The sequence below is a fragment of the Myxine glutinosa genome, chromosome 2, assembly GCF_964187855.1.
Source record: "Myxine glutinosa chromosome 2, kmMyxGlut1.1, whole genome shotgun sequence".
Classification (NCBI taxonomy): Eukaryota; Metazoa; Chordata; class Myxini; order Myxiniformes; family Myxinidae; genus Myxine; species Myxine glutinosa.
In genome coordinates, this window is record NC_136262.1 from 119,602,960 (window position 1) to 119,627,959 (window position 25,000).

General features: G+C 46.0%; 1 protein-coding gene across 1 annotated transcript in view; it reads left to right on the plus strand.

Annotated features, from left to right (window-relative positions):
* UBR4 (ubiquitin protein ligase E3 component n-recognin 4) overlaps nucleotides 1–25,000 on the plus strand; it is a 203,382-nt gene that overhangs the window by 6,996 nt on the left and 171,386 nt on the right. Inside the window, exons 2-6 of the mRNA XM_078771567.1 lie at nucleotides 12,148–12,245; nucleotides 12,736–12,839; nucleotides 13,952–14,081; nucleotides 14,290–14,429; nucleotides 20,961–21,060. Of these exons, the coding sequence (XP_078627693.1) occupies nucleotides 12,148–12,245; nucleotides 12,736–12,839; nucleotides 13,952–14,081; nucleotides 14,290–14,429; nucleotides 20,961–21,060 (572 nt within the window). The remainder of the gene's footprint in view (nucleotides 1–12,147; nucleotides 12,246–12,735; nucleotides 12,840–13,951; nucleotides 14,082–14,289; nucleotides 14,430–20,960; nucleotides 21,061–25,000) is intronic.

Here is a 25,000-nt window from a genome sequence, read left to right on the forward strand (position 1 = left end):
GAGCCAGCATAGCGCGATTAGTCAACCCCGGGTGCAATCGGGGTAACTTGTACGGATACGGCGGCCATCCCGCTCGGCCCACCATACCATCAAAGTCGTATCTGTAACAATTGGTGTCTGGGAGTGGAATTCGGGGCCCGAACCAAATTTTTAAAACATCTAGAAAAAAAATTTTGGTCAAAATTACGAGCTGCCGAAATTGGGTTTTTTTAAAGCAAAACCCGAATTTTGAAATCGCGCCATGGCTGTTCAAGGCGACGGGATGCCGGTGGGAGAGATAGACGGGGTAGAATCGACCCAGGACTTAGGAAAAAAAAATGGTGGAGGAGAGTAAAGAAGGTGTGGTTGAGGGTGTATCAGGTGCACAAAATGGCAGCCTCGCGCACGTGGTTGAGGGGGCAGCTGCGGCCGCACCCTTTGTACTACCAACGATGGTCCAAATGCAAGCCTTCATGGCGCAATTCGCCGAGATGCTGAGAATAGACGGGGACCAATTGATGAAAAAAATGGATGCTCATAGTGAGCGGTTGAGTAACCAAATTGAAGCAACAACGAACGGAATGAGGGCCGATAGAGAGGCACGGGAGCAGAGGGACAGAGACCGCAAGTTGGGCGAGCAGGTCCCACGGGTGCACGGGGAGGTAACGCGTGTCGAAAAGCGCTGGTTGAGCGAAGCGGAGGAAAGCACGGGTACAATGACGGGGGTAGAAATCGCGACACGGGGTTTGGAAAAGCCGGCGACCGATGAAGTAGAGGGAATTTTATTAAAGCCAACAGTCGCCGAGGTTAATAAAGAAAAAGCAGTAGCGGGAATTAAAATTGAAGAGATGACGGAGGTAACCCGGGAATTGCAGGGAGAAATGGATTATGTACAAAGTCCCTGCTCAAATCATGATGCTGTACTCGCTAACCCGAATGGAAGTTTGCAGGTTCGCGTGGAGAAAAGGATCCCCCAGGTGAGTCGTGCTGTATATTGTGCGGGTAGATTTTGCAGGAGGATGTTTAGCGACAAAAGAATTTTCGCGCGCTTGGGATCGAGGAAGCATCCGGGCGTTGGTGAAGGGTCCCGTGTGAGTGGAAATGGCACGCGTGGGAGGAAAAAGTGTGCGTCGGCGAGTGGGTGTGTTATAAAGTGTGGGAGTGAAACCGAGTGCGAGCGAGAATGCACGTCGGGGTGTACGGCGAGTGACACGAATAGTGAGTTGGTGGTGGCGCAGGTGCGAGAGGGCACATCGGAGCGCGAGTGTGAAACCGAGTGCGAGCGAGAATGCACGTCGGGGTGTACGGAGTGTGACACGAATAGTGAGTTGGTGATGGCGCAGGTGCGAGAGGGCACATCGGAGCGCGAGTGTGAAACCGAGTGCGAGCGAGAATGCACGTCGGGGTGTACGAAGTGTGACACGGAGAGTAAGGTGGTGGTGGAACGTGTGCGAGAAAGCACACCTGAATTGGTCATGGCGCGGGTGTGGGAGAGCCCATGTGAGCGCGTTAGTGGGTGGATGCAAGAGTGCACGCCCATGGTGAGTGTTACGGAGGACGTAACGGAGGAGAGGTGTGGACCGAAGTGTGCGCAAGAGGTGTGGTGTGTAACAGAGAGAGCGTTGGTGGAATGTACGGACGGCGTTGGAACGCCAGGTTTTGTGAGGGTGAAAGGGGTAGCGTATGCTTGTAAGCATGCAAGTGAAGCATCGATGGTAACCGGTTTAGTGGTTAGAGCGACGGATAGCCGATGCGAGCACTCGGTGCGAGGGGTGCTTGGTTGGGTGCGAGGCCCGGCGTCGATCGAAGCTGCGTCGTTTCTCTTCGAAGCGTCGTTGCCGATTCGGGCTTGGCCCCGCCCCACACGGTCGAGTCCGGGCTTTGTCGGGCGAGGCGACCGGTCCGGTTCGAGGGCGAGTGGGAGGAAGCGGAACGGTGCCCCCTCGTGGGGACGGGGTTCCGACCGGGGGAGATGGAGCCATCGGGCCCGGGACCGCAAGGTGCCGCGCCGAGATGGTGCGTGGAATCTCGGTCCAACCAAACCACCTCCCTTGAACCGAAAGCCGGACGGATTCAACCTGCAGGCAACCAAACCACCCGAATTCATTGCTCGGCTTTACGAAGCCGAGTTTAATGATGTCATGACGCACCGAGGCTAGGATATAGCGGACTGTGATGATGGTGATCGTGATAGTAATAGTGTTTTGGGCCCAAAATTAGAGAAAAACAAAATTTGATGATTGGCAAAGGATTGGCAGTAATGATTGGCAGATGATGAGTAGTGATTGGCAAATTTTTGATTGGTTGGAATTTAGGTGTACAAAATTGATAGTGAGAGACCCCCGATGTGGTGGGATGGCAAATCCACCATCCCTCACAGACGTGGGGCAAAGGAGCAATAGTTTATGGGGTGTATGGCAGTGAAAACTAGCCCGGGTGGGTTAGGTTATATGTGTGTAGGGATCTAGCGAAGCTTGACATTAGGTAACGTTAAGATTAGTTAGTGACTGATACCTGTAGTGGGGACGCAGGTAGATTAGCATGGATGATAATGACGAGGGAGCGCAATAGTTAAAGGGACGACTGGGAAGCGCAAGTTTCAGAAGGGAGTAGTTAGCTGAGATGATGCTGTGTGTGTGAGGATTGAACAGGTGTGATTGCACAGGTGTGCAACTGGACAGGTGTGTGGAGCAGTGTATGAGTAGTGAGTGTGTGGATCAGCGCGAATGCGCTTGGGGAGAGAAGGGTGCAGGTGGCACCAGGTGTGAGAGCACAGGTGTGCAGGTACAGGTGTGTGGAGAGAGTTGGAGTGAGTGGTACGGAGTGGTGTGCATGGTGCGAAGGTGTGGATGGGGGAAGAGTGTACCCCTTTCACGAGCACCCGGGGCGGGTAGTGTAAGTGTTAGGTAGAGGGTGCAGGTAAATTGTGGTTGGATATTGGCATTTGTGGTGCGGTTGCAGAATGGTGTTGTGAATGGGTGCATTAGTGTTGTGGAAATGGCTGGGCGTGTAGCCTGTTAGTGTGTGTAGTTGGTTGGGCACTCCACCACTGTGAGGATGTCGGCCAGGTGAGGCCGCAGGTGGGCTCTGGGAGCCGGTAGTTGTGAGTGGGTGCCTGAGGATCCCGGGTGTGGATCGGGCAGCCCAGTGCCAGAGAGGGCACGGAGTGGGGAGAGAGCCAGAGGGCCTTCCCCTGGTAGTTAGGTTAGGGTAAGGAGCAGGTAAGCTCGGAGGCAACTGCAGTGGTGGAGGTGTGCAGGTGGGTAGACCCACTGGGAGAGGTACACGTCGCAGCCCAGAAATTGTACGAGGGCACCGGGAGATGAATCGGGGGAGTGAGACCCCAAATTGAAGAGCACCACAGTTTGGCCAATGGGAATTGGTTTTTAGAACCCATAGCGTAAGAGGGCCAATGGTTTGGCCGGAGAAAGACCCCGGGTAGTGTAAAGTTGTTAAAGTCATTTAGGAAATAGTTAGGATTGATGAACCTGTCGCACCATACGCAGCCACTTACCTGTGGTGATGATGATGACTCCACACCTGTGTTTTCTTTGTTTTGTGCAGGAAATGAGAATTGCTGTTGGATTTGTGAGACGCATCACGACGTGGATGAGACATTGGGGTGATTCCATCTCTCCCTCCCTAGGAGGGACTGATGATGAATTGGTGATGGCAAATTTTGATGTTGAGTTGGAGATGGCAAATTTTGATGAGAGTTGAAAATGGCAAATTTGATTGGTTAGGAGGGAGAGAAGACGAATTTGGTATATGGGAGGAACGGGGAAGACAGTAGGGATGTTTGTTGATTTGTAAAGTAGATGTTTATGGGTAGTGTTGTGTTGTGTGGATACAGTAAGGGGTAAGGGAGGGGCCATGTAGGTTACCTGGTGGGGGGGGGGCGTACGATAGGAACGTACCTGTCTCACCTGGTTCCCATGTGCCCCCAGTGTGCATCATCTTGTATTGCGTGCACTTTTGCGCCCTTACCACCTTACTCACTTGTCTGCTTCTTTTGTCTCCCACCTCCGAGGATCTGGCTTTGGGGTAGAGAGAGAGGAGAGAGAGGTGCTGGCTGCGCAGTTGTGGGCCTGCACTTTCGCTGTTCGCTGCCTGGATCGGTACACCATATGGACCGCAATGTTTGTGGCCACCCACAATGGACCGCAGTTCGTTTGCGGCCAAGCACCACCCGGGGATGGACCTATGGATCAACGTGGCACCTATGCCATACAGGTGAACCACTAATAGTTAACACCACCAAGTGCACCACAAGAAGAGCAAGAGACACCTGCAGGGTTAGGGGTTGTTGAAGTTATTTTTATTCCAATGAACAATGGTGACTGCACCGATTGGTGGTGGGGTGGTGCTGTTGATGCTCGGGAAAGGGTGCTCTGCACGTTATTAAAGGCCGTCGGCCACAGAGCACTCGTGGGTTGGTGTATCGATGTTGGCAAGCGCGCTCTCTCTATGCATAACATCTGCATGTGTTCCTCCAAAAACAGGTCCTGGATCGTAGTGTAAATAGCAGCGTAGTCTTGTAAATAATGCTCCCTACCGGCTGTATGTTTAGTTTGAGAATTCTTTCCGGATTCGGTTATCCTGTGGGTGTGTTTCTGAGAGGAGAAGGGTGCAACGTCGCAGGGGGACATATTTACTCATTTGTGAATATCTATAAAACTGTCGCACTCAGGGTAGAGTTAATAGTAGAGGGAACTACATTGCGTGCCACACTAAAGTAGGTAAAAATTTATCGGGTCGGGACGCCCCGAGGGTAGAGAAGGGTGCAATGTTGCGAATATGGAATTTGACCTCCATATCCGCTTGTAAATATTCCCCTATCTTCTCCGATACTCCCCAACTCTCCCCTTACCCCATTCCCTAGTCCCATTGTCTGTAAACAACACCCATTAGAGCCGATCTTCCCCTTCATTCCCCCATTAAATGTCGTGCCCAGGTCCCCCGCACCACACGTAGACAATTATAGGACATCTTGCTAGTTATTCTTAATCTATGTCAGTTAAGGACTTGTTTCCATTAATTATGACTCTTCGTTGCACCAGAATGTGATGATATGGCACCAGTAGGAGTTTAGGACCTTCCCATACCTCCCCGCATCTCTTCCCATCATCTCAAGCTCCAACAACAACCACAACAACAGCGGCTTTGCGTCCTCACTCCGGCTCGGTTGGCCGCCATTGAACATGTGCTCGACGGGGTTACCCAGAAGGGGGCTCCCTGTCGGCCCCTCGTCAAGGGCGGAGCCGGTAACCCCCGCACCCAATGAGAAGCCATGGGCCGATGCCATATGGGGCGGAGCTAACGAGCGAGGGCGTGACTCCCCGCCGGATATACGCGGCCCCGCGCCGGACGTGACGTCAGATGCGCCCCGAACCTTGGAAGGAAAAGACGCCACCCTCCCGAGCGCTGAGCGACCTCCCCAGCTTGAGACCAAAGTCGCGACCCACAAGCGCTGTGATACCTTCACGCATCTCTGGACACCACCGTACGTGATCCTGCCCTGAGCACAGGTGCACCTGGAGCGATCGCTACCCGCTTTCCTGGCCATCAAACCCCGTGTGAGTGAGCCTTGTCCCGCGTTTACCTGTCGTCTGTCCGGGGATAATATAAGTGTGTTTAAGTGCCCACCTTCCTATGTTTCCCTCTTGTCCCTGTAATCTAAACCTTCCGCAATTGTAATAACAACCTTTGAGAACCGTATCCCTGGTGTCGTATTGTGTGATTGTAATCCAGCCGGGTGTCTTCTTTTTCTTATTGAGCCAGCATAGCGCGATTAGTCAACCCCGGGTGCAATCGGGGTAACTTGTACGGATACGGCGGCCATCCCGCTCGGCCCACCATACCATCAAAGTCGTATCTGTAACAATATATATATATGTATATATGTATATATATGTATATATGTATATATATGTATATATATATATATATATATATATATATATATATATATATATATTATATTATTTATATATATATATATACATATATACATACACACACAGCAATACCCCGGCCTACATCATTAATTGGTTCCATAAGCCGTGACGTAACTTGGTTTTAGACGTAAACCGGGTGTAATGCCTTAAAATGAAGACAAACACCGTAAAACTAGAGTAAATAACTGGAGGAGGCTGCGGCTTTGGCCTGAATCTTTGCCGCTCCCCGTCGGGAGTCCCTCCGTTGTTTTCTATCGGTCGGGTCTTCTCCTCGAACAGGGTGACCCACACGGATGTGTCGACCGTGAGCTGGCTTGTGTGCCGAGTGGCTCCGCGGCCCGCTTCACCACGGCGTGCTTTACCCAACGTGTCCGAGCAGTTTCACTGGTGGTCGTGTCATCTGACGAACGAACGAGCTCAGGGTTCCGTGAACCCAGCCGCCCTGGGGATCGACGCTCGCCTCCTAGTCGTAGGCGTGCCCAGTCTTTCCTCGAGCGGCCGAAGTTGCGTGCTTCTTTTTTTTTTGGATGATGCGATATACGCAGAAACGACGACGTACAGGCAGGCATTTGCAAATCCATGCACATGTGCACATGAACACGTCGGTTCGTCGACGCCGGATGCCGGCGAGGTGCCCGACGAAGAACCCCGGCTCGAGGCATGTCACGGTCGTCCGAGCCGGCATCGTCATGTTTCACCGTTGCCACGTTGCATTGGTTGTTTTACACAGTAAAGGAATAATCAGAAAAATAACAGCGAAAGGCTGAGGTAAAAGGTAAAATGAGGCCCAAGCGCGCGACCACAGCAAAGGACAAAATGCATATGGTGTCGCCTTTGTTTTGAATGAGAACCAGCAGCTATGCGTACGTATACGTACATTTCAAAAAATATTTTAATGTGCTTTTTATTGTATTTTAAATTGTTTTTTTTAGCTTCTTTTATTGTTAATTTTTATGTACTATTTTATTTATTAAAAATTTTTTTTCCCACGTCCTATTATGATGTCAGAGTGACGTAAAGTCGCACATTATGACGTTCGCTGAACTGAAATTTACTCTAGAAGAGTGGCCTAAAGTCGGATGTGACGTAGGTCGAAATGGCGTAAAACAGGGTATTGCTGTATATATATATTTGTGTGTACAGACATATATATATATACATACATACATATATATACATATGTATATATATATATGTATATATATATATAAATATAATGTCTGTCTGTACTGTCGGTAAATATAATGTCTGTCTCGGGCGTAATTAAGAAATTACACCCGAGACAGACATATAGACAAACATAGAAAAAAAATAAAAAATGATATCATCGGTTATGTGGTTTGGCCGCCATATTTGGTTTAACACAAAAACCTTTAAAAAACACTAAAGACATGTCTGTACAAGGGTCTGCAAACTCTGATTGCTCTTTCTTTACTTTTTTGTATACATAGTCGAGGCTCGTGTAAGAGCAACACATAAAACACAAGGACAGAAGCAGAAAACACATACAACGTATAACAAAGGGAGCGGGAGACAGAAGAGGGAAAGAGAGTGAAGCACATCAACAGTTTAGACCGGACATCGGTAGACCTGTGGAAGGGAGAGGGCTGGGGGGATTAATTATTTTTACATGTTAATTGATTCAGAAATGAATTATTTTACGATTACTATTTATTGATTTTAATTATGCAATTAATCGATCAATTATTGTACACCTCTCCCTCCCAATACTGTCTATGTGCTGCACAGTGGAATCACCGGGCACCGAAGGCGCCCCGGCAATGCCGCGCTGGAGGATACGTTTTATTTCTTTGGCACTGGGGTGTCAGGGGCCACACTTTTTTTTCTTTTTTTTTTGTGGGTCCGCTGTGCCACCTGAACAGATTTCTTGTTGGCCCGCCAGCATTTCTGGTGGCCCGCCAGCATTTCTGGTGGCCCGCCAGCATTTCTGGTGGCCCGACCGTGTATTATTTGCTGGTGAAACAAACTTCATAAAAATCAGTATCCTCCTTTAAATTACTATTTGTCATGACACCTACAGATCAAATTTCAGTGCTTTTCATACCAGGAACCTCAACTCATTATCACAGAACGCTCCCGCCAGCTATACCATCATCTACCTACTAACTTGCAGCAAAATAATACGAGGACAATTTTGATGTTTGCTGAAGAAAAATCTCTTCACATATTAACACATTTATTGTTTTTTTCCAAAGTAATTGTTAGCTCTGCACAACTTTCAGCTGTTAAGATAATTGTAATCATGAAACCTCGAAAATAGTACTAAAATACATGTCACTGTAAAACTTTGAGTATTTTTATTTGATGAACATTGTTTCAAAAAATATTTGGTCAAAATTTGATAGAAAGTACAGTTCATTTAACAGCGTGAATTTGCGTGACTGGCATGCGGCTAACGATGTGATGCGTGCATATTGCAAGCTCACGGCCTTGCTTCTATTTCCCGAGGCAGTGTTAGGCGCATGCAAACCAAGCTCTGTCTCACACATGTGCTGGAGTGTGTTCACCGAGCTATAGATACAACTGGAGCGCAGCTGCAGCACACGTTCGCAGTGCAAGCAGCCGCCATGTTGGAATACCCTTCGTTCACTAGAACGCGAGAGGTACGCATAGCTGAGAGGGTGAAAACTGATAAGCGTGAACACATATGGACACATCAGGTTCAGTTGACAGATTAATTCACATTTGTTTTCTTCTTTTGTTTGTTTTCCTTTGGAGCCTTGTGATAGAGCTATGAAGGTGACTGACTAAACTGAGAGTCTGATTTTAGTAAGTCAAGCATAGTTGAGTTGTTCTGTGAGATTAACTGAGTCTCAAGGCCCCAATAAAATGGAGTGAAAGTGCGGGAAGGGGTGTCGGGAGCGGTCGGGGAGAAATCACTTCATTCTTTTTAATATGGTCAATTATTGTACTATTATTTTATTGTACCAGAAAAATGCCATGATCAGGAGGAACGACACTCAAGCTGCTATATATACACCTTCCCAAGGTGGAAACAGGCGATAGAACGGGAATTCCTTTGGCTTTTTTGCAGTCAAGTGGTCTAAATGAACGGAGGCTCAGGGAATGTGAAAATAACAGAGTCCTCTTACTCGTGATACAATTGAGTGTACTGAAGCGTCACTCGTAATAACGTCGTCCACCACCACCGGAAGCGGCTACACGGTACATGTTCATGAAGATAATTTGCATTGCCCGACCTTCGGGACTCCTCGTGAGGGGAAAAACTGAAGTCACTGCAACTTTTGCCATATGATACAGTCTGCTTTGCAAGTTTAATTGCTTGAGATTGCATAATGATAATTAACGACCAAATACATCCACAATTTTGACAAGTGGCCACACAAACCTTTTAAGTCCAGGTTTTGGTGGCCCGACGGAGGTTTTGCTGACATTTGGCACCCGTGCCACCACTTATTTCGAACACTGGCGGTGTACTTTGAATGTATCTGTACTTTATTTTGTTGTTTATTTGAACTTTTCAAGCAACTTGGACTGTTAGTATTAAAGGGGTTGAGGTGGGGATAGCACAATCAGAAGCAATATCTCAACAACAAGTATTTTACAATGCAGACCTTGCCATTGTGTATAGATTACAGTAGATCTGCGAACGATTGAACGATCTATATTTAAGTAGATCTTTGTGCGGAGTCACATAATCACGTACTGCAAATTACAATAACTTCTCTCGTGCTTTCAGCAATGGGTGAGGCTAATAATTGAGAGTTGAATAAAGCCTGGAGTTCTTGCAAAAGTTTTTCTTTTAATCCGAGGACGTGATCCAGTCCTTTGTGAAGTCTTCCTTTTGCAGATTCAATTACCTTGTTTTTCTTCCCAATGAAGAATCCGTGCTTTTGACGCAGGGCGGCTATTGTGATTGATCACGAGTTGCTCACATTACCAATACCCATACTATGATCTCTTCACACCTCTTGGTGAATGTGAAAACCATGAGAGCTTGTCAGCTCGGTCTATAACTTTCAAAAAAGGTTTATTTAATTATCTGCCTCTCCCTAGTACATTCACCTATGTTCAAGGAGGGAACACCCAAACGCTTGCAAAACCAAATACTACGTGTACCTTTCATCTACAAGACGAGTAAAATGCATATCTATCAAATATTTGCAGTTACTAAAGCTAAACGAAATGGTCATTTTAAAATTTAATTTCTCCAAACAGCATTGTTACTGCTATCTTGTCGATTAGATTGGACTAGTACATGTACTCCTAGCATAATCTGAAACGTTATATCGTTCCACCTACACGATGCACGTATTAAAATTCACCGTCTTTATTAGTCCCCTACCGGTGTACACCGAAGGGGACTATAGGTTTGCACTCCGGCCCTCAGTCTGTCAGTCCGTCACGCAAAGAACAGTTTTCTGGACTTTTTTTTCTAAACTCTTAATGCTAATGATTTCAAACTTGGTGCATGGTTTCCTCATGATAAGTTACAGATCAAGTTCGAACTTCACGACGTTTCGATCATTTTTGACAAAGTTATGGCACTTTGAACTTTGGTAATTTCCCCAACAGTTTTCCGGACGACAGACTGCCGGTAGGGGACATGTATTGCAGCGCAATACTCAGAATTCTTGTTCTATTTAATAGCCTTCCTCTTCATTGCACTTCGTCTGGCTGTCAACCAACTTTCATCCCAGAACAGAAAAACCTTCCTTCTGGAGTTTCCAAAACGTGGCAGATGTGGCTGTGCTGAGCTCTTCAGCAGAGGCCAACATTCTCCTCGAAGTTCGTTTTCTATTTTAGGGCACTCATGCAAGTCGTGTGAATTCACTTTGGTGAATGTGGTGGGTGAGGCAAAACTTCCATCTCTCATGACTTGCACTTTGCATTGGCCACAAAATTGTCATGGAGGAGGATGGCATAGTTCGGAAGAGTTGGATACTTTTTGTGCACTGCGGTTATCAGCTGATGACACTGAACCTTACGACGGTCCCCTTCATCCGACATTACACCCCGTGGAATTGCCCAGTCTACCAACATTCCAGTGGGCCCATTCAAGTAATGTGAAGCTATTTGATGCTGCTTTGTTGGCTCTTTACACACACATGTACACACTTTCCAACTGGCCATCGACTTTTTCTTTTAGAAGATTGGAGATGATGGGACAGAAGCTTTGGGACGACCCTCGTTTATGTCCCTGTGTAGGACTATCAGTAACTGAGACAATACACCAAGATGTCTAATAATTTTAAACTGCCGCACCTCTCGTTGGAAGGAAGCTTTTTTGTGAACCAAGAACCACTAGTCAAATCGCCAATTTGTCGTGTCGGTATTGTACAACTTGTGTATATTTTTCTAACCATTGCTGGTCATTTCAGGGTCTACTGGCTGCAAATAATATAAAAATTATATTATATATTTGTTGTTTTTATTGAATTTTTTTTTTAAAGTGATCTCAGGCTTAGAGAAGAGATTGTACACAAATCTCATTCAGGGCAAAGGCAGCTTTCTTCCAACTGGTAGACCTGACTACTTCAACATGAATTCTCAGGACGTTGGTAGATACGTGGTATATGGGATTTGAACTTGGGTTCCTTGCATGGTGAGCCATGGTTTCTAATGAGAACGATTCAGGCCAACCTTTACAAACCTAGTGGTTGTAAGGACAACAACAGAATGCTTTTGATGTGATGTTGGAAGAGGGTAAAAAGGTGTGTGTGTGTGTGTGTGTGTGTGTGTGTGTGTGTGTGTGTGTGTGTGTGTGTGTGTGTGTGTGTGTGTGTGTGTGTGTGTGTGTGTGTGTGTGTGTGTGTGTGTGTGTGTGTGTGTGTGTGTGTGTGTGTGTGTGTGTGTGTTTAAGTGTGTGTTAAGACCATTATGCTAATCAGGGCCGCAGTGGAGGCTATGAAAGTCTATATTCTGGTTTTGTAACGACATTTGGAATCTGACAATGGAGAGAAACAAATTGGTGAAACTGAGTTTTCAGATGGGAATAGAAACCTTCACTGCCCTCTTAGTATCAGCAGGAGGTACTGCATTGAAAAGCATTCCAAGAATCAATCGGGACTTAATGTAGCTATCCGATCTGCAGTGCGAATATCAAAACCTGGTATTTGTAAATGTAGCGTTCAGGGGGACTATTTAATCACCATGGGCTTCGTTTATGCCGAACGTTGAATCCAGGATGCATAGAGTGTGAGTGACGATGGTTATCGTTGTGTTTCAGTGCCAAACAGATTCTGAATCATGACAAGCAGTATGAACCTTTCTACTCGTCGTTTGCAGCTCTATCGGCACACTACATCACCACGGCTGCCAAACACAGTGAGTGCATGAATCGTCGAGGGTGGCACATGGCCGCCACGCTTTGCCATCTTTGGCACTTCATCTTACTATAATTCACCATTAATTAATTCAGTGCATTTATTCTTACTATTATTCTTACTATATTATTCGTTTAAAATAAAAAACCCTCAATTTCTGATATTTTGCCTTTTCATTTGGGCTTCCCAATTGGAGCCCCGCCCGTAGGGCTGGTACCGTTGCTAGTGGTAATAATGGCAGAACGCCTCAGATTTTTACAATATTATATTTGAATGAAAAGGTAAATTGTCGTTTAAAATTACTAACAAACTTTACTGGTCGAGTTATGAGCAGGTGATTGAAAAGTTCATGCAATGCTCATCATCCTTGGACATAGAGGGTTTGCAATGGAAGCTTTTATTTAATTTGTGGCACTACCAGTGACTGTGTACAATCAGATCCATTTACAACTCCATTGAACCAGATCCATTTACACGTGTTTTTGTTGCAGTTCCCAGTGCAAATGCCCAGGGAGTTTGCGCAGCCTGTAAGGTCCTGCTTGAATTCTTTTTACTGCGGGTCGAGTCTCCCGATGAGGCTTGTGCGGTGTCACAGGTACGGTTTGCAATCGCGTCGTGCTTTAGATTTCTTCACTCACTAGCATGGATGTGGTTCCTTTTTTATTGAGTTTTTTTTCGTATACCGAGTCGAGGTTCGTATAGGAGCTAACACATAGATCATGTAACAAAGGAAGCAGGAGACAAGATGGGGACGGGAGTGGGAAGCACAACAACATTAGGGAACAGGGACATCAGGAGATCTGTGGAAGAACAAGGGCTGGGGTGGGGTACACAGGACAAACAAGATGGACACTACTAGGGACTTTTGGGAAAGAAAATATGGAATTTGAAGAGGGAGGGTTTGGGTGGATTAATGGGGTAGAAAATATCATGGTTTTGGATGGGAGAAGATATGAGATGGTGAGGAACAGCTGTTTTGAAGACCTGAAGAGAGTGTGGGATTGAAGAGAGTGTGGGAGTTTGTTCGAGAGGCGTGAGAAAAGAGGAATGAAAGAGTGAAGGTGAATAGAGTCTTGATTTTGGCGGTTTCACTAGAAGAGGGTTTCTGGCAGATCTTGTGCATCCTGAAGGAATATTGGGGGGACAGAGCAGGGGGAGCTAGGCCAGAGAGGAGTCTGTAGAAGATAGAAAGACCACCAACTGCCTGCAGTGAGCAAGTGAAAGGCTCTCAGAATCGGCTTCATCACGGGAGATTCCAATGATTCTGAAAGCTTTGGTTTCTACAGCGTGAAGCAGAGCTAGGTGTCGGTAGGTGCACCAGCCCAGAAGGGAGAGCAGTATTCCGTCAAGCTGTGGGTGCAAGCTTTGTATGTGGTGAGAAGCTCAGTAGTGCCAAGGAAGGGGGCAACTGGCTTTGGAGGCCAGCTTGGAAATGTGGTTTTCCCAGGAAAGATCATGGCAGATATTGAGACACAAACGCATGAGTGATAGAACATATCACTTTTAATTTATGAATAGTTTCCAGTTTTACTAACAAAAAAAAAAAGCAAAGAAACAAATAAAATATAAAAAGAATTTACACAAAAAAGTTTTATTTACGTTTCTATTTGCTTTTTGTATTTGTCATGATTAGTTTGGCAATATCTGCCTGCCCTCTCCCCAACCCCCTCCCCTCCTTCCTTCTCCTCTCCTTGTTGTTTCATCCAGAAACATCTAATTCTACTTATCAAGGCCCTGTGCACAGGAAACAGCCAGTTGGATCGTACAGAGCTGATCACCTTTACAGCTATGATGACATCTGCACGTTTACCTCTCACAATCAAAACTCTCTCTGAAGGTAATAAATTGAGTCGACAGGTGGGAGTTAAGGGCGATGTTATTTGTAAGATTTTTTTTACGTTGGCCCTTTTGTTTAGTAAACTGAGGCAAACACAAGCTTCAAAGTGGTCGTCCATGGATTTATTTGGTCTGTATTGAATGTGAGTTAATCCATGCTCATGATCTCTTTGTCTCTTCACATCATTTATCATCCTCTCCTTCTCCAGCGGAGGAGCAGAAAGAGCCTCCACCACCGCTTTCACCCGAAGAAGCAGAGAAAGAAGCGCGTGCGGCTTTTTTTCAGCAGCTTGGTGCCGTCACAAACTTTGACTTGCCTCGTCCTGTCTCGGGTTTTCTTGGTGTGCCGGTATGCAGAGTCCTTCACACATTGAATAGTACCTGTACATTGGTAAAGAAGTAGGTGTATGTGGTCATCATCCCCTTGAGGAGGAAACAGGTTGAGATGGTTTGGTCATCTGTTGAGGAAGGATGAAAGTGACTGGTTGAGAAGCGTGATGGAAATGAATGTAGAAGGAAGTAGAGGACGGGGAAGACCGAGAAAGACTTGGCTAAAGATGGTCGAAGAAGAAATGTGGGCAAGGGGGTTAACAAGGAGAGGTGCAGAAAATAGGGCAAAATGGAGAGGATTGTCATGGGGACCGCAAGGCTAACCCCCGCTCTTGCAGAGAAAATGGCCTTAAAATGCCTGTTGTTGTTGTTGTTGTTGTTGTATCCCCTAGAGGAGCGAGTGAAGTGAAGGGTGAAGAAAATGTGTTTGGTTCTGAGTCTAGGAGGGAACATAGGTGGTGGTGATGGGGTGGCAGACAGGAAGAACGTTTGGTTCCCCAATATGTTTGCTAATGGGTGATGTATTATACAAAAAGAGGATATATACTGTATTTCCTCCAATTGACGTCCTGGGCATTTTTTTTTTTCACCCTCCTTCTCGGTGTGGGGCGAGGCGTTTATTGGATGGGAGTAGTGAGTTTGTTTTTTTTTCAACCCAATACTTGGAGGGGTGCTTATTGGATGGAACCTTCTGCATGTGTGGTGGTTTATAATTTGGGCATCTTTAGCTAACTTTCATTTTTCCTCACACCATGAAGTAATTTATCGCATTCATATGCTTCTGCATACCACATTACTCACTGGAGTCATTGACATCTATACATTGGCTCAACAGTCATGGCACTTTCAACGGATGGACGACTCAACTCAGCTTAAAGTTGTTCTCCGCTTTCCTTTATAGGGAAGAACGGTATGGGGGTGGAGGAATGAGGTGGGGGGGGGGGGGGAGTTCAGTCCAACGGTACCAAGCTCCTGTCCTGCCTTGTCCACGATACTCCTCCACTTTCCTCTGTCCTCAGCCAACTCTCTCCACCCTCCAACCACCCCCTCCTTACTGAAATCCCTCTTCACACAATCCTCTCATCTCAACCATGGTCCCCCTCTTTTCCTCCTACCTTGTTCCCTTAACCAATCCGCTCTTTGCCATTCTCTCTTCCCCCATCCACACCAAATGTCCAGCCCATCTCAGCCGGCATTCCACCAATCTCCCCGTCAAGCTCATTTGCACACCAATCTCCTACCTCAGTTCATCCATTCCCCTTCTAACCACCCTCTTCACTCCCGCAATCCTCCTGACCCAGTTGGTCTCGCAAACCTGCATCCTCTGTTGTTGTCTCTCTGTCAGTACCACCAATCTCAGACCGTAAAGGTAGGCTGGCGTTGCACACAACATCAGAACCTTCCCTTTTAATCTCTTTAAAATCCTTCTGTCTGCCATTACACCCTCCACCCTCCTCCATGCATTTGCACCCACCTGAATCCTCCTCCGCACTTCTGCCTATGACTTACCATCCCCGGCCACTGTCCCCCCCCCCCCCCCCCCCCCCCCCCAGATACTTAAACCTATTTCCTTGTCTGATCCCCTTCCTCTCCAATCCGATATTCTTTTTTTTCCTGCTGCCCAACCCATATCACCTCCGTCTTCTCCATGCTGTCTGTCGCTCCTGGCTTAACAGAAATGCGGTATATTCTAGTGAGACCGGAGAGGATTTTGGCAGAAATACGGTATATTCTAGTGAGACCCAGAATTTTTTGAATTTTTTTTGTATACAACATTGAGGCTCGTGTAAGAACTAGCATTGATCACAAAAAGACAAACAGACATAAAACATACGATAAAGGGAGCGGGAGAACAAGATGGAGAGCAGGGACATCGGAAGATCTGTGGGAGGGAGAGGGCTAGGGGGGGAGGACGCCTTTGAGGTACAAAACACATGGACACTTCCAGGACTTCCAGGAAAGAAGTCGGTATTTCAAAAAAGTGGTTCTGGGGTGAATTAACAGGGGTAGAAAAGATCAATTTTTTGGATGAGGGAAGATAAGAGATGGTGGTGAACAGCTGTTTTAAAGACCTGGAGGGAGGAGTGGGATTGAAGAGAGTGAGTGAGTTTGTTCCAGAGGTGGGAATGAAGAGGAATGAAAGAGTGAAGGCGAGCAGAGAGTCTAGATTTTGGCAGTTTAATCATAAGAGGGTTGCTGGCAGATCGTGTGCGACCTGCAGGAATATTTGGGGGACAGAGCACAGAGAAAGCTGGGGGAGCAAGGCCGGAGAGGAGTCGGTAGAAGACAGAAAGCCCACCAACCTGCCTGCGGTGATGAGTGAGAGGCCCTTGGAGTTAGCTTCATCATGGGAGATTCCAATGATTCTGAAAGCTTTGGTTTCAACAGCGTGATGCCGAGCTCGGTGTGAGGCAGGAGCACCAGCCCAGAGGGGAGAACAGTATTCCATTGAGCTGCGGATGAAAGCCTTGTAAGTGGTGAGGAGCTCAGGTGTGCCAAGGAAGGACTTCGCATGACGGAGGATGCTCAGTCGGCGACTGGCTTTGGAGGCCAACTTGGAATTGTGGTTTTCCCAGGAAAGATCATGGCAGATAGTGAGACCCAAAAGCTTGAGTGACAGAACTTCTTGAAGAGGATTGTTGAGAAAGTAGATGGGAGGGTTGTCCAGTCGGTCTTTTCGGAGAGACATAGTGAGAGTGTGAGATTTGTCAGGATTGAAAGACGTGTTCCACTTGTTTGACGAGTCTGTGGTTTTGTCCAGGTCTGCAGAGAGAGGAGGCTGCAGACTGCCGATCTGAGGGATGAGGAATGGAGCGGCAGAGAGTGGAGTCATCAGCAAAGAGATAGAGTGGATTTTCCAGAGAGTTGGAGAGATAATTATTGATGAAGACCAGAAAAAGCACAGGGCCCAGAACGCTGCCTTGGGGAACTTCAGCCTAAACAGGAAGGGGAGATGAGAGAAATCCATTCAGTGCCACACGTTGACTACGACCAGAGAGGAAGTCCGCAAGCCATGCGTGGAGATTTCCATGGATACCATAAGAGCAGAGTTTGGTGAGCAGAGCGGGGTGCCAGACCGTATCGAAGGCACGTGATATGTCAAGGGAGACTGCTCTGATTTCCTGTTTGTCATTAAGGACCTCCATCCATTGTTGAGACAGCAGAAGCAGTATGTCCAGAGTGGAATGACCTGGTCTGAATCCAAATTGATGATCCGAGATCAAGCCATTGGAGAAGAGGGAGGATTTGATGTCAGAAGCGATGATGGATTCCATGACCTTGCTGATTATTGGGAGCAGGCTGATTGGTCTGTAGTTGTAAGGATCAGTTTTTGACCGAACTCCTTCGACAAAAGGACCTTCTCCACCTTGTCCAGGAGCAGCTTGGTACGACTGGGTACGGTGGGTACTGAGAGAGATGGGTTTGGAATACAAGATTTTGAGGCAAACAGAGTTGAGGCATTCAGCTTTTTCACGTGCGGAGTCAGCTCTGTAGCCGTTTGAGGTAAGGGAGGGGATGGAGGGGGAACAAACACCAGAAACAGATTTGACCAGATCCCACCAGGAGTTGGAGGAGGGAGACAGGTTTGAGAGTCCAGTTTTGAGAGCAGAGAGATATTATTTCCTGGCTTTCCTGAGGGTAGACACACACTTGTTCCGAGCTTTGTGAAAGGAACTGAGATTACCTTCAGTTGGATTGTCCTTCCATGAGGTGAAGGCAAGTTGCTTCATGGCAACTGCCTCACCACAACCCATGTTTCATGCACATGTTTCTCAAATGCTTTCTTTCACTCCTCCAGTACTTACTGCATCTCCCACATACTCTCCTCCACAACAACCAGATCATCCACATACAACATCCTCCCCAGAATACCCACATGTTTACCGAGAGCGTTTCCCTGCCTCAAACCGATGTTCACATTGAACTCCTTCGACATCCCAGGACCAACCAAGACTATTCCTTCCCTTGTGCATCCCTTCCATCAACCTAACTTCTGCTTCCGTCACTCCCATCCATCTCATTGTCGCCATCTCCATATTTCTCGGGACAGTGTCGTAGGCCTTTTCCAGATCCACAAATCCCAATGTCATTTCATCTTGCACTTCCAACCTCTTCTCCACCAGCTGTCTCAGCATGAACATCCCATCGTTCGTTCCCTTACCCTTTCTGGACCCCTGCTGCTCTTCTCCGATCTCCATCTCCACTCTCTTCCTTATCCTCCTGTACAGAACCCTCTCCAGTACCTTCATGACATGGCTAAGGAGTGCAATGTCCCTGTACTTCCCTGGATCTTCAACATCCCCCTTCCCCTTCCATATTGGCACCCTTATCCCTGTCTTTCACCCCTGAGGATTTGACCCATCTCTCATACATACATTCAACAACCTATTCGTCCACCTGACTCCGACTTCTCCTGCTGAAATTATCATTTCTGTATACACCTCAATGCCTGGCCTCCTTCCCTTTTTCATCCTCTGCAATGCTGTCTGCACTTCCTCTTCTGTGATCTCCACCAACTCTCACTTTTCCATCCACATAATTCGGTAGCTCCAGCCCTCTGTTGCTTCCTTCCTGTTTCAACAACTGTTTGAAATAACCTCCCCCCACCTTCAATACTGCACCCTTCTTTGTCACTGGTCTCCCGCCTCCCATCCCATCCTTAATCACCTCTCCTCCCTTTATGTTCTTGCTATCCTCATTCCTGTCACGAGCCAATTTATAGATTTATAGATCCTCTTCTAACTTGTTTGTACACCTCATCGTCCATATCATTCCTTGCCTTATCCACAGCTCTACTTGCTGCTTTCTTCTTCTACCCATACAGTTGCAGCAACACTGCATCCGGCTGCCTCACTCTATCCTTGATCTTCTCTATCCTCTTCCAAATCACCTTATTTTCACCAACTGCCTTTGCTACTTCTTCCGTCCACTATACCTGGTTTATATTCCCTGGCAATGCACCCTTTCCTGACATCCTTCCACGCAACACTTCTGCAATTCCCCTAAACTAGGGCATGCCCGTACGTGGGTGCCCGTTCCTTGCCAAAAAAAAAAAAAAACGCTACCCGTACGCTCTACCCCGCCCGTACGCCCGTAAACAAAAAAAACAACGCTCTTCGCTTCCGCCCTTCGCTCTGACTGAATTGGGAGAAATAATGCGCATAAGAAATCGAGAAATTATTATTTTCTCCGGAAGAAATCGAATTACGAACCGTAATGGCGCACGCGCTCGGCTCGGCTCGCTCTCACATCGGCCACGCCTACGCAACAAAGCGTTCTGTGATTGGCTGCCGGAAGTGAAGTCTTCACTGTCCGGAAGGTCGCAAATCGCAGTTACGATGAATCGCAAATTAGTTTTAATTAGTTTTAAAACATAGTTTAACGGCAACATAGTTTTCCAACGTGAAATAAATGAATACGCTCTCAAATGTGCCGTCCGAGGCAGAGTCTGTTCGCCACGTTCGGCACACGTGATAGCTCGCTGCTCTCTGATTGGTTGAATCGTTTTTTGGACATAGCTCGGTAACTACTTCTCCGATTAATATGAAACCTTGAAAAGGCACATCCTCGGGTCCCCAGCAATATACCTGGCAAGTTTAAAGTATATCGGACCGGTAGTTGTCGAGAAACAGCGGTCACAGACAAACATACATACATACAAACATACAAACATACAAACATACACACAGAGATTACTGGAATTATAGATAGATGCATCTCCGTACTTCTTCCACTCCTTCTCTAAACCTTCTGCTTCTTCGCTAAGTTGCTAATACCTAGTCTTCACCCTCTCCTTGTATTCTTCGGCGCACGACATTTCCCCTACACTTCCCCCACCTAATAACCTTCCGACTCAATGCTGAACCATGCTGCACCTCATCGCGTGTTGAGCCGTGTCCACAGGCAATAAGATGAAAGCCTGCCCGATTAAAGAGCAGAGAGAAACACGCATGACTGCCTTGCTTCCTTTTATGTGTGACTTGGCATGCCTATCTATCACTTTGCTAATAGGATTAATCACAATAAATTCCCCCACAAATCATTGCCACCGGATGGTTATTGAGTCAAGCAAAAAAAAAAAAAATCACTGCCAAACTATTCAATCTGCCTTTGTAATACATGTATGTATTGAGCTTGCACATGAAAATAAAGGGGCCATTTACGTTTAATCCATCATTGCCGTGTTGCTTTCCAGACTTGATTTTCGCCATGGGCGTAAAACATACATTTCTGCTCAGACATTTTGTTTCTGGGTGTTTCCTCCCCTCGGCCGTTTTTCCTCCAAGTTTTCCTCTGTTGTGTGGTGTGTTCCCCTCCGTTTGAAAAGACGTACAAACATGGACTTTAAATCCATGTTTCTTTTTCTTGCTTTTGTTTTTTGTTTAATTGTGCAAAAACAGTTGGTGGTGCTCTGTTCAGAAAGTGTTAGTAAACCACTGGCTGCTGTTTGGAGCAGGCTGGGTGCGAGTGGACCTCCGTGCTGACTATTTGCAGGTCAGGGAATCGAGTAATGGTTCCGCATGTGAAACTAATTTGTATTTCTGTTTAGGAGCGAGCATTGGATGAGGAGAGTGCTCCAGAACACGCTGCCAGCAGCAAGTCTAAGGCACATTTTGTTGCCAGCAACATCGCAAGTCTGCAAGAACTAGGTAAAAAATAATAATAATAAAAGCTGCAAATGCAATTGTCTCCGCCACTGAAGGTGGACGGAGGTTTTGTTTTCACGTCTGTCTGTGTCAGCAGGATATCTCGGTTATGGACGGATTCAGCTGAAATTTGGTGCACAGTTTGCGTGTGCGATGACGACGAATTGATTAGATTTTGGTGAAGATCCGCATCTGGATACGAGAATTTTTAAGTGATTCTTCATCATTGAGAGACAGAGGACCAAAACGATATGTAGCATGACATTTCAAAGTTGTGGACGGATTCTATGAGTTTGGTCGATGACCAGCACAAGCCGATTAGATTTTAGTGTGAGACGAGGACAAATGGTCCGGATGCAGATCTGGCCTATCGGAGGAAACAAAACGTAAACTGTTCAGCTTAGGCTTTATACCGCGTGCTGTTCTAGTTGTCCCCTGTCGCACCGCGGAGCGAAAGGGGGACTATGGTTTTCCCGTCCGTCCGTCCGTCCGTGCGTGCGTAAGCGAAGGACCGAATTCTTATTTGGTGTGTGGGTGCAACTCGGCATGAGGAAGAACGCGATTGAAAATTGGGTCGCCACGTCAAACGCCAAGATGGCCGCCACCATATATATGTCTGAACCTTGTGAGCGAAATATCTTGAAAAATAAACGAACTACTAACTTCTAATCTGGTGTGTGGGTGTATCTACGCAAAAGGAAGAACGCTATTGAAAATTGGGTCGCCACGTCAAAATCCAAGATGGCCGCCACCATATATATGTCTGAACCTTGTGAGCGAAATATCTTGAAAAATAAACGAACTACTAACTTCTAATCTGGTGTGTGGGTGTATCTACGCATAAGGAAGAACGCTATTGAAAATTGGGTCGCCACGTCAAAATCCAAGATGGCCGCCTTGCGTCTTCCACTTTGTCAACTCACTTCACTGACGGGGGACCTAGGCGTAACACTTGTTCTTTTGAGTGTTTCACTCAGGAATCTCGACAATTGTTTTTTTGTTTTTTTGGTGGCGCTTGAGCCAGTTGAATCAATTATAGCTGCAGTTGGTTGATGTTATTGTCAGTATGGTTGTTAACAATCGTTTGAGCCTGTGACCCATGATGCAGTTGGGAAGTTTTTTTTATTAACGAGAGACCAAACACGACATTATGACTTCTCACAATCTGCTTTCGTATGACGTACATCAACATCAGCAAATTAAAATCGAATATCAAGTTTAGAAAACCATTCGACAGCTTCAGTAGTCGTGTCGTGAATGCTCTTTAAATGACCTCTGAAGGAGCCAGTGAGGCAGTCTCATACGATGCGTTGTATGTGCAATTTAATTGGCATGTTGGTGTTTGACTCGGCACGGTTCAAAATAAGTTGGGGCCTTTGTGCCAAATGCCACCAAAACTCCGTCGGGCCACCAAATCCTGGTCCTGCTTGGCCTGTGTGGCCTCTTGTGCCAAATTATTCGATCCGTCTTCTTCATCGATGTATTCAGTCGTTACTTATCTTTACGCAATCTTAACCAACTAAACTTGCGAAGGGGACTACGGGTTATATGGCAAAGGTTGTAGCGATTTCATTTGCCCCTCCCCACCCCTCACCTGGAGTTTTGATGGTGAGGAGACGCAAATTAACTTCGGAAATGTGTACCGTGGAGCGTTACTTTCGGTGGTAGTGGGAGAAGGTATTATGAGTAATGCTTCAGAATCCACAATTGTATCACAAGTAAGAGGACACCCTCCATGTTATTTTCACGCTCACTTAGCCTATGTTGCTTTTGACTCGACTGCAAAAAATCCGGAGGAATTCCCATGTTTTATTGCCTTTTTCACCTCGGGAAGGTGTATGTATAGCAGCTAGAGCGTCCTACGTTATCGTGACATGTTTCGAAGGCCACGTCAAATGCCAAAAGTTATCAGAAGAAGAAGAAGAATATTAACATTAAAGTACCGTATTGCAAAATAATAATATGAACTATAATAAAAGTAAAATATGCTTTGTACTACAAAACTTTAATGTAGACATAAACAGAGACATATTAAGGACATTTCCATAAAACAGAATTTAAAAAGAACGTGAAGCTTTTCATTGTTCACTCAGGTGATATGCACACAAGGTGAATGAGACATTGAAGAAGAACCTATATAGGCCACTTATCAACAAGACCAATTCCGATTGGATGCTCTCAGCTGACATAATCACCTCCCAATGGTCTTCGTTGGAGGAGCCTGTTCAGTGCTCCAATTGGAGGTTGCAGAGTCTGGGGCAGGGCCACTCGGGCCACTGCAGAATCCTCTTCATCAACATCTGTGACTTGTAGATGAGTTTGTGTTCCTCTTTTTCTTCGTCTTCGTCTTCTTCGAAGAGGAACACAAAATAGTTTGTACCGTGGAGCAAATATGTCGGTTTTTGTCCATATTAACAATAATAATTGTACAATAATAGGCAGTAATAAAAAGAATAACGTGATGCTCCCTGTCCGCTGCCGTAGATATATTTCAAATTATTTTATGTGATTAGAATAACGGTAACCCCCTAATCTTACTCGACACTGCCAGCCGAAAATACAAACTCTCGCAAAATGCTCATTCAGTGGTGTACCATTACCAGTCAGCTTGCCAGGCCAGGCGTTCCTTATCAACCGTTTCCTTGGAGTGCTTGCTTGAGTGTTTAAGCCACTTGGTGAGCTGCTGCTCTAATGATCATGTGGTGCAGAGATTCAATCTCAGAGAAGATGTTCACTTCGATTTTCCATCATTTCACGACTACAAAAAAAATCTGTTTCGGTGGCCCGGCAGACCACAAAATTTTTACGGCATAGCCCATAGGGCAAAGCCGTCTCGAACAGTCTGTCCGTCCGTATGTCCCCTCAAACGTATCCGTATGTCCCCTCAAACGTATACCAATCAGAGCTGAGGATCTGGTCACATGACAGGGTGATGTGATTACGTCTGTTGTCATTACGGTGTTAAGGCGGCTGACTCCGCTCACCGCCATTTTAATTCCAATTATGTTCAGGCCAAACATATCATCGAACCTGTCATATCACAATTGCCATGCTCTACCTTAACGTTTTTCATTCAGTGTGACACACAAGCAAACCAATTGTTAAAATGACGATCAAATGTCGAAAGCATAGGCGTTACGTGTCTTCCAACACTACAGTACTTATAGGACTTCGGCTTTATGCCTCACCTTCGGACTGCTTCGGACAAATTAAGCCCAGGTTTCTTAAAACGGTAGTGTATCGTTTCAGTAGTATCGTTTTCGTAATAATAATAACATAGTAAATATAACCATAATACATTCATCCAAATGTCATGAATGGAAAGTTCATGGATTGAAGCGGTGCATGGTTCATGAATCTATGATAAATGATGTAACTGCAGAAGTAAGGAATTAGCCTCGGTTTTTTTATAGTCATATCATTTTCGTAATAATGTTTCTCATATCATGTCATATTTATAGTCATATCGTGCTCGGTATCTCTTTCCAAGTCTCTTCTTTTGACCACTTATGTTTATGTCACCATGATAAGTGGATGCCTCAAAGAAAAATGTTTGACCATTTCTTTTGAAAAAAAAAAAAAGTTTGGAAAAAAACAGGTACAAGATGCACCACATTCCCTTTTCCCTCCAAACCTGTAGCGCAGCATTTTCCATACAGTAGTCTCAGTCTGAACCAGAGTAGATCTGAAAATCACAATACAGGAACATTTAATTAAAATCATCCGTCCATAACTTTTTGAGATATCCTGCTATATATATCGTTTTTGTCCCCGTCTCCCAATAGTGAAAAATCACTTTAAAAATTCGACGATCCGGATCTTCAATTCAAAATTGAATTGATTCTTCCTTGTCACACAAGCATAACCTCTCCACCAAGTTTCGTCCAAATCCGTCCATACTTTTTTGAGATATCCTGCTATACAGTGCATTCAGAAAGTATTC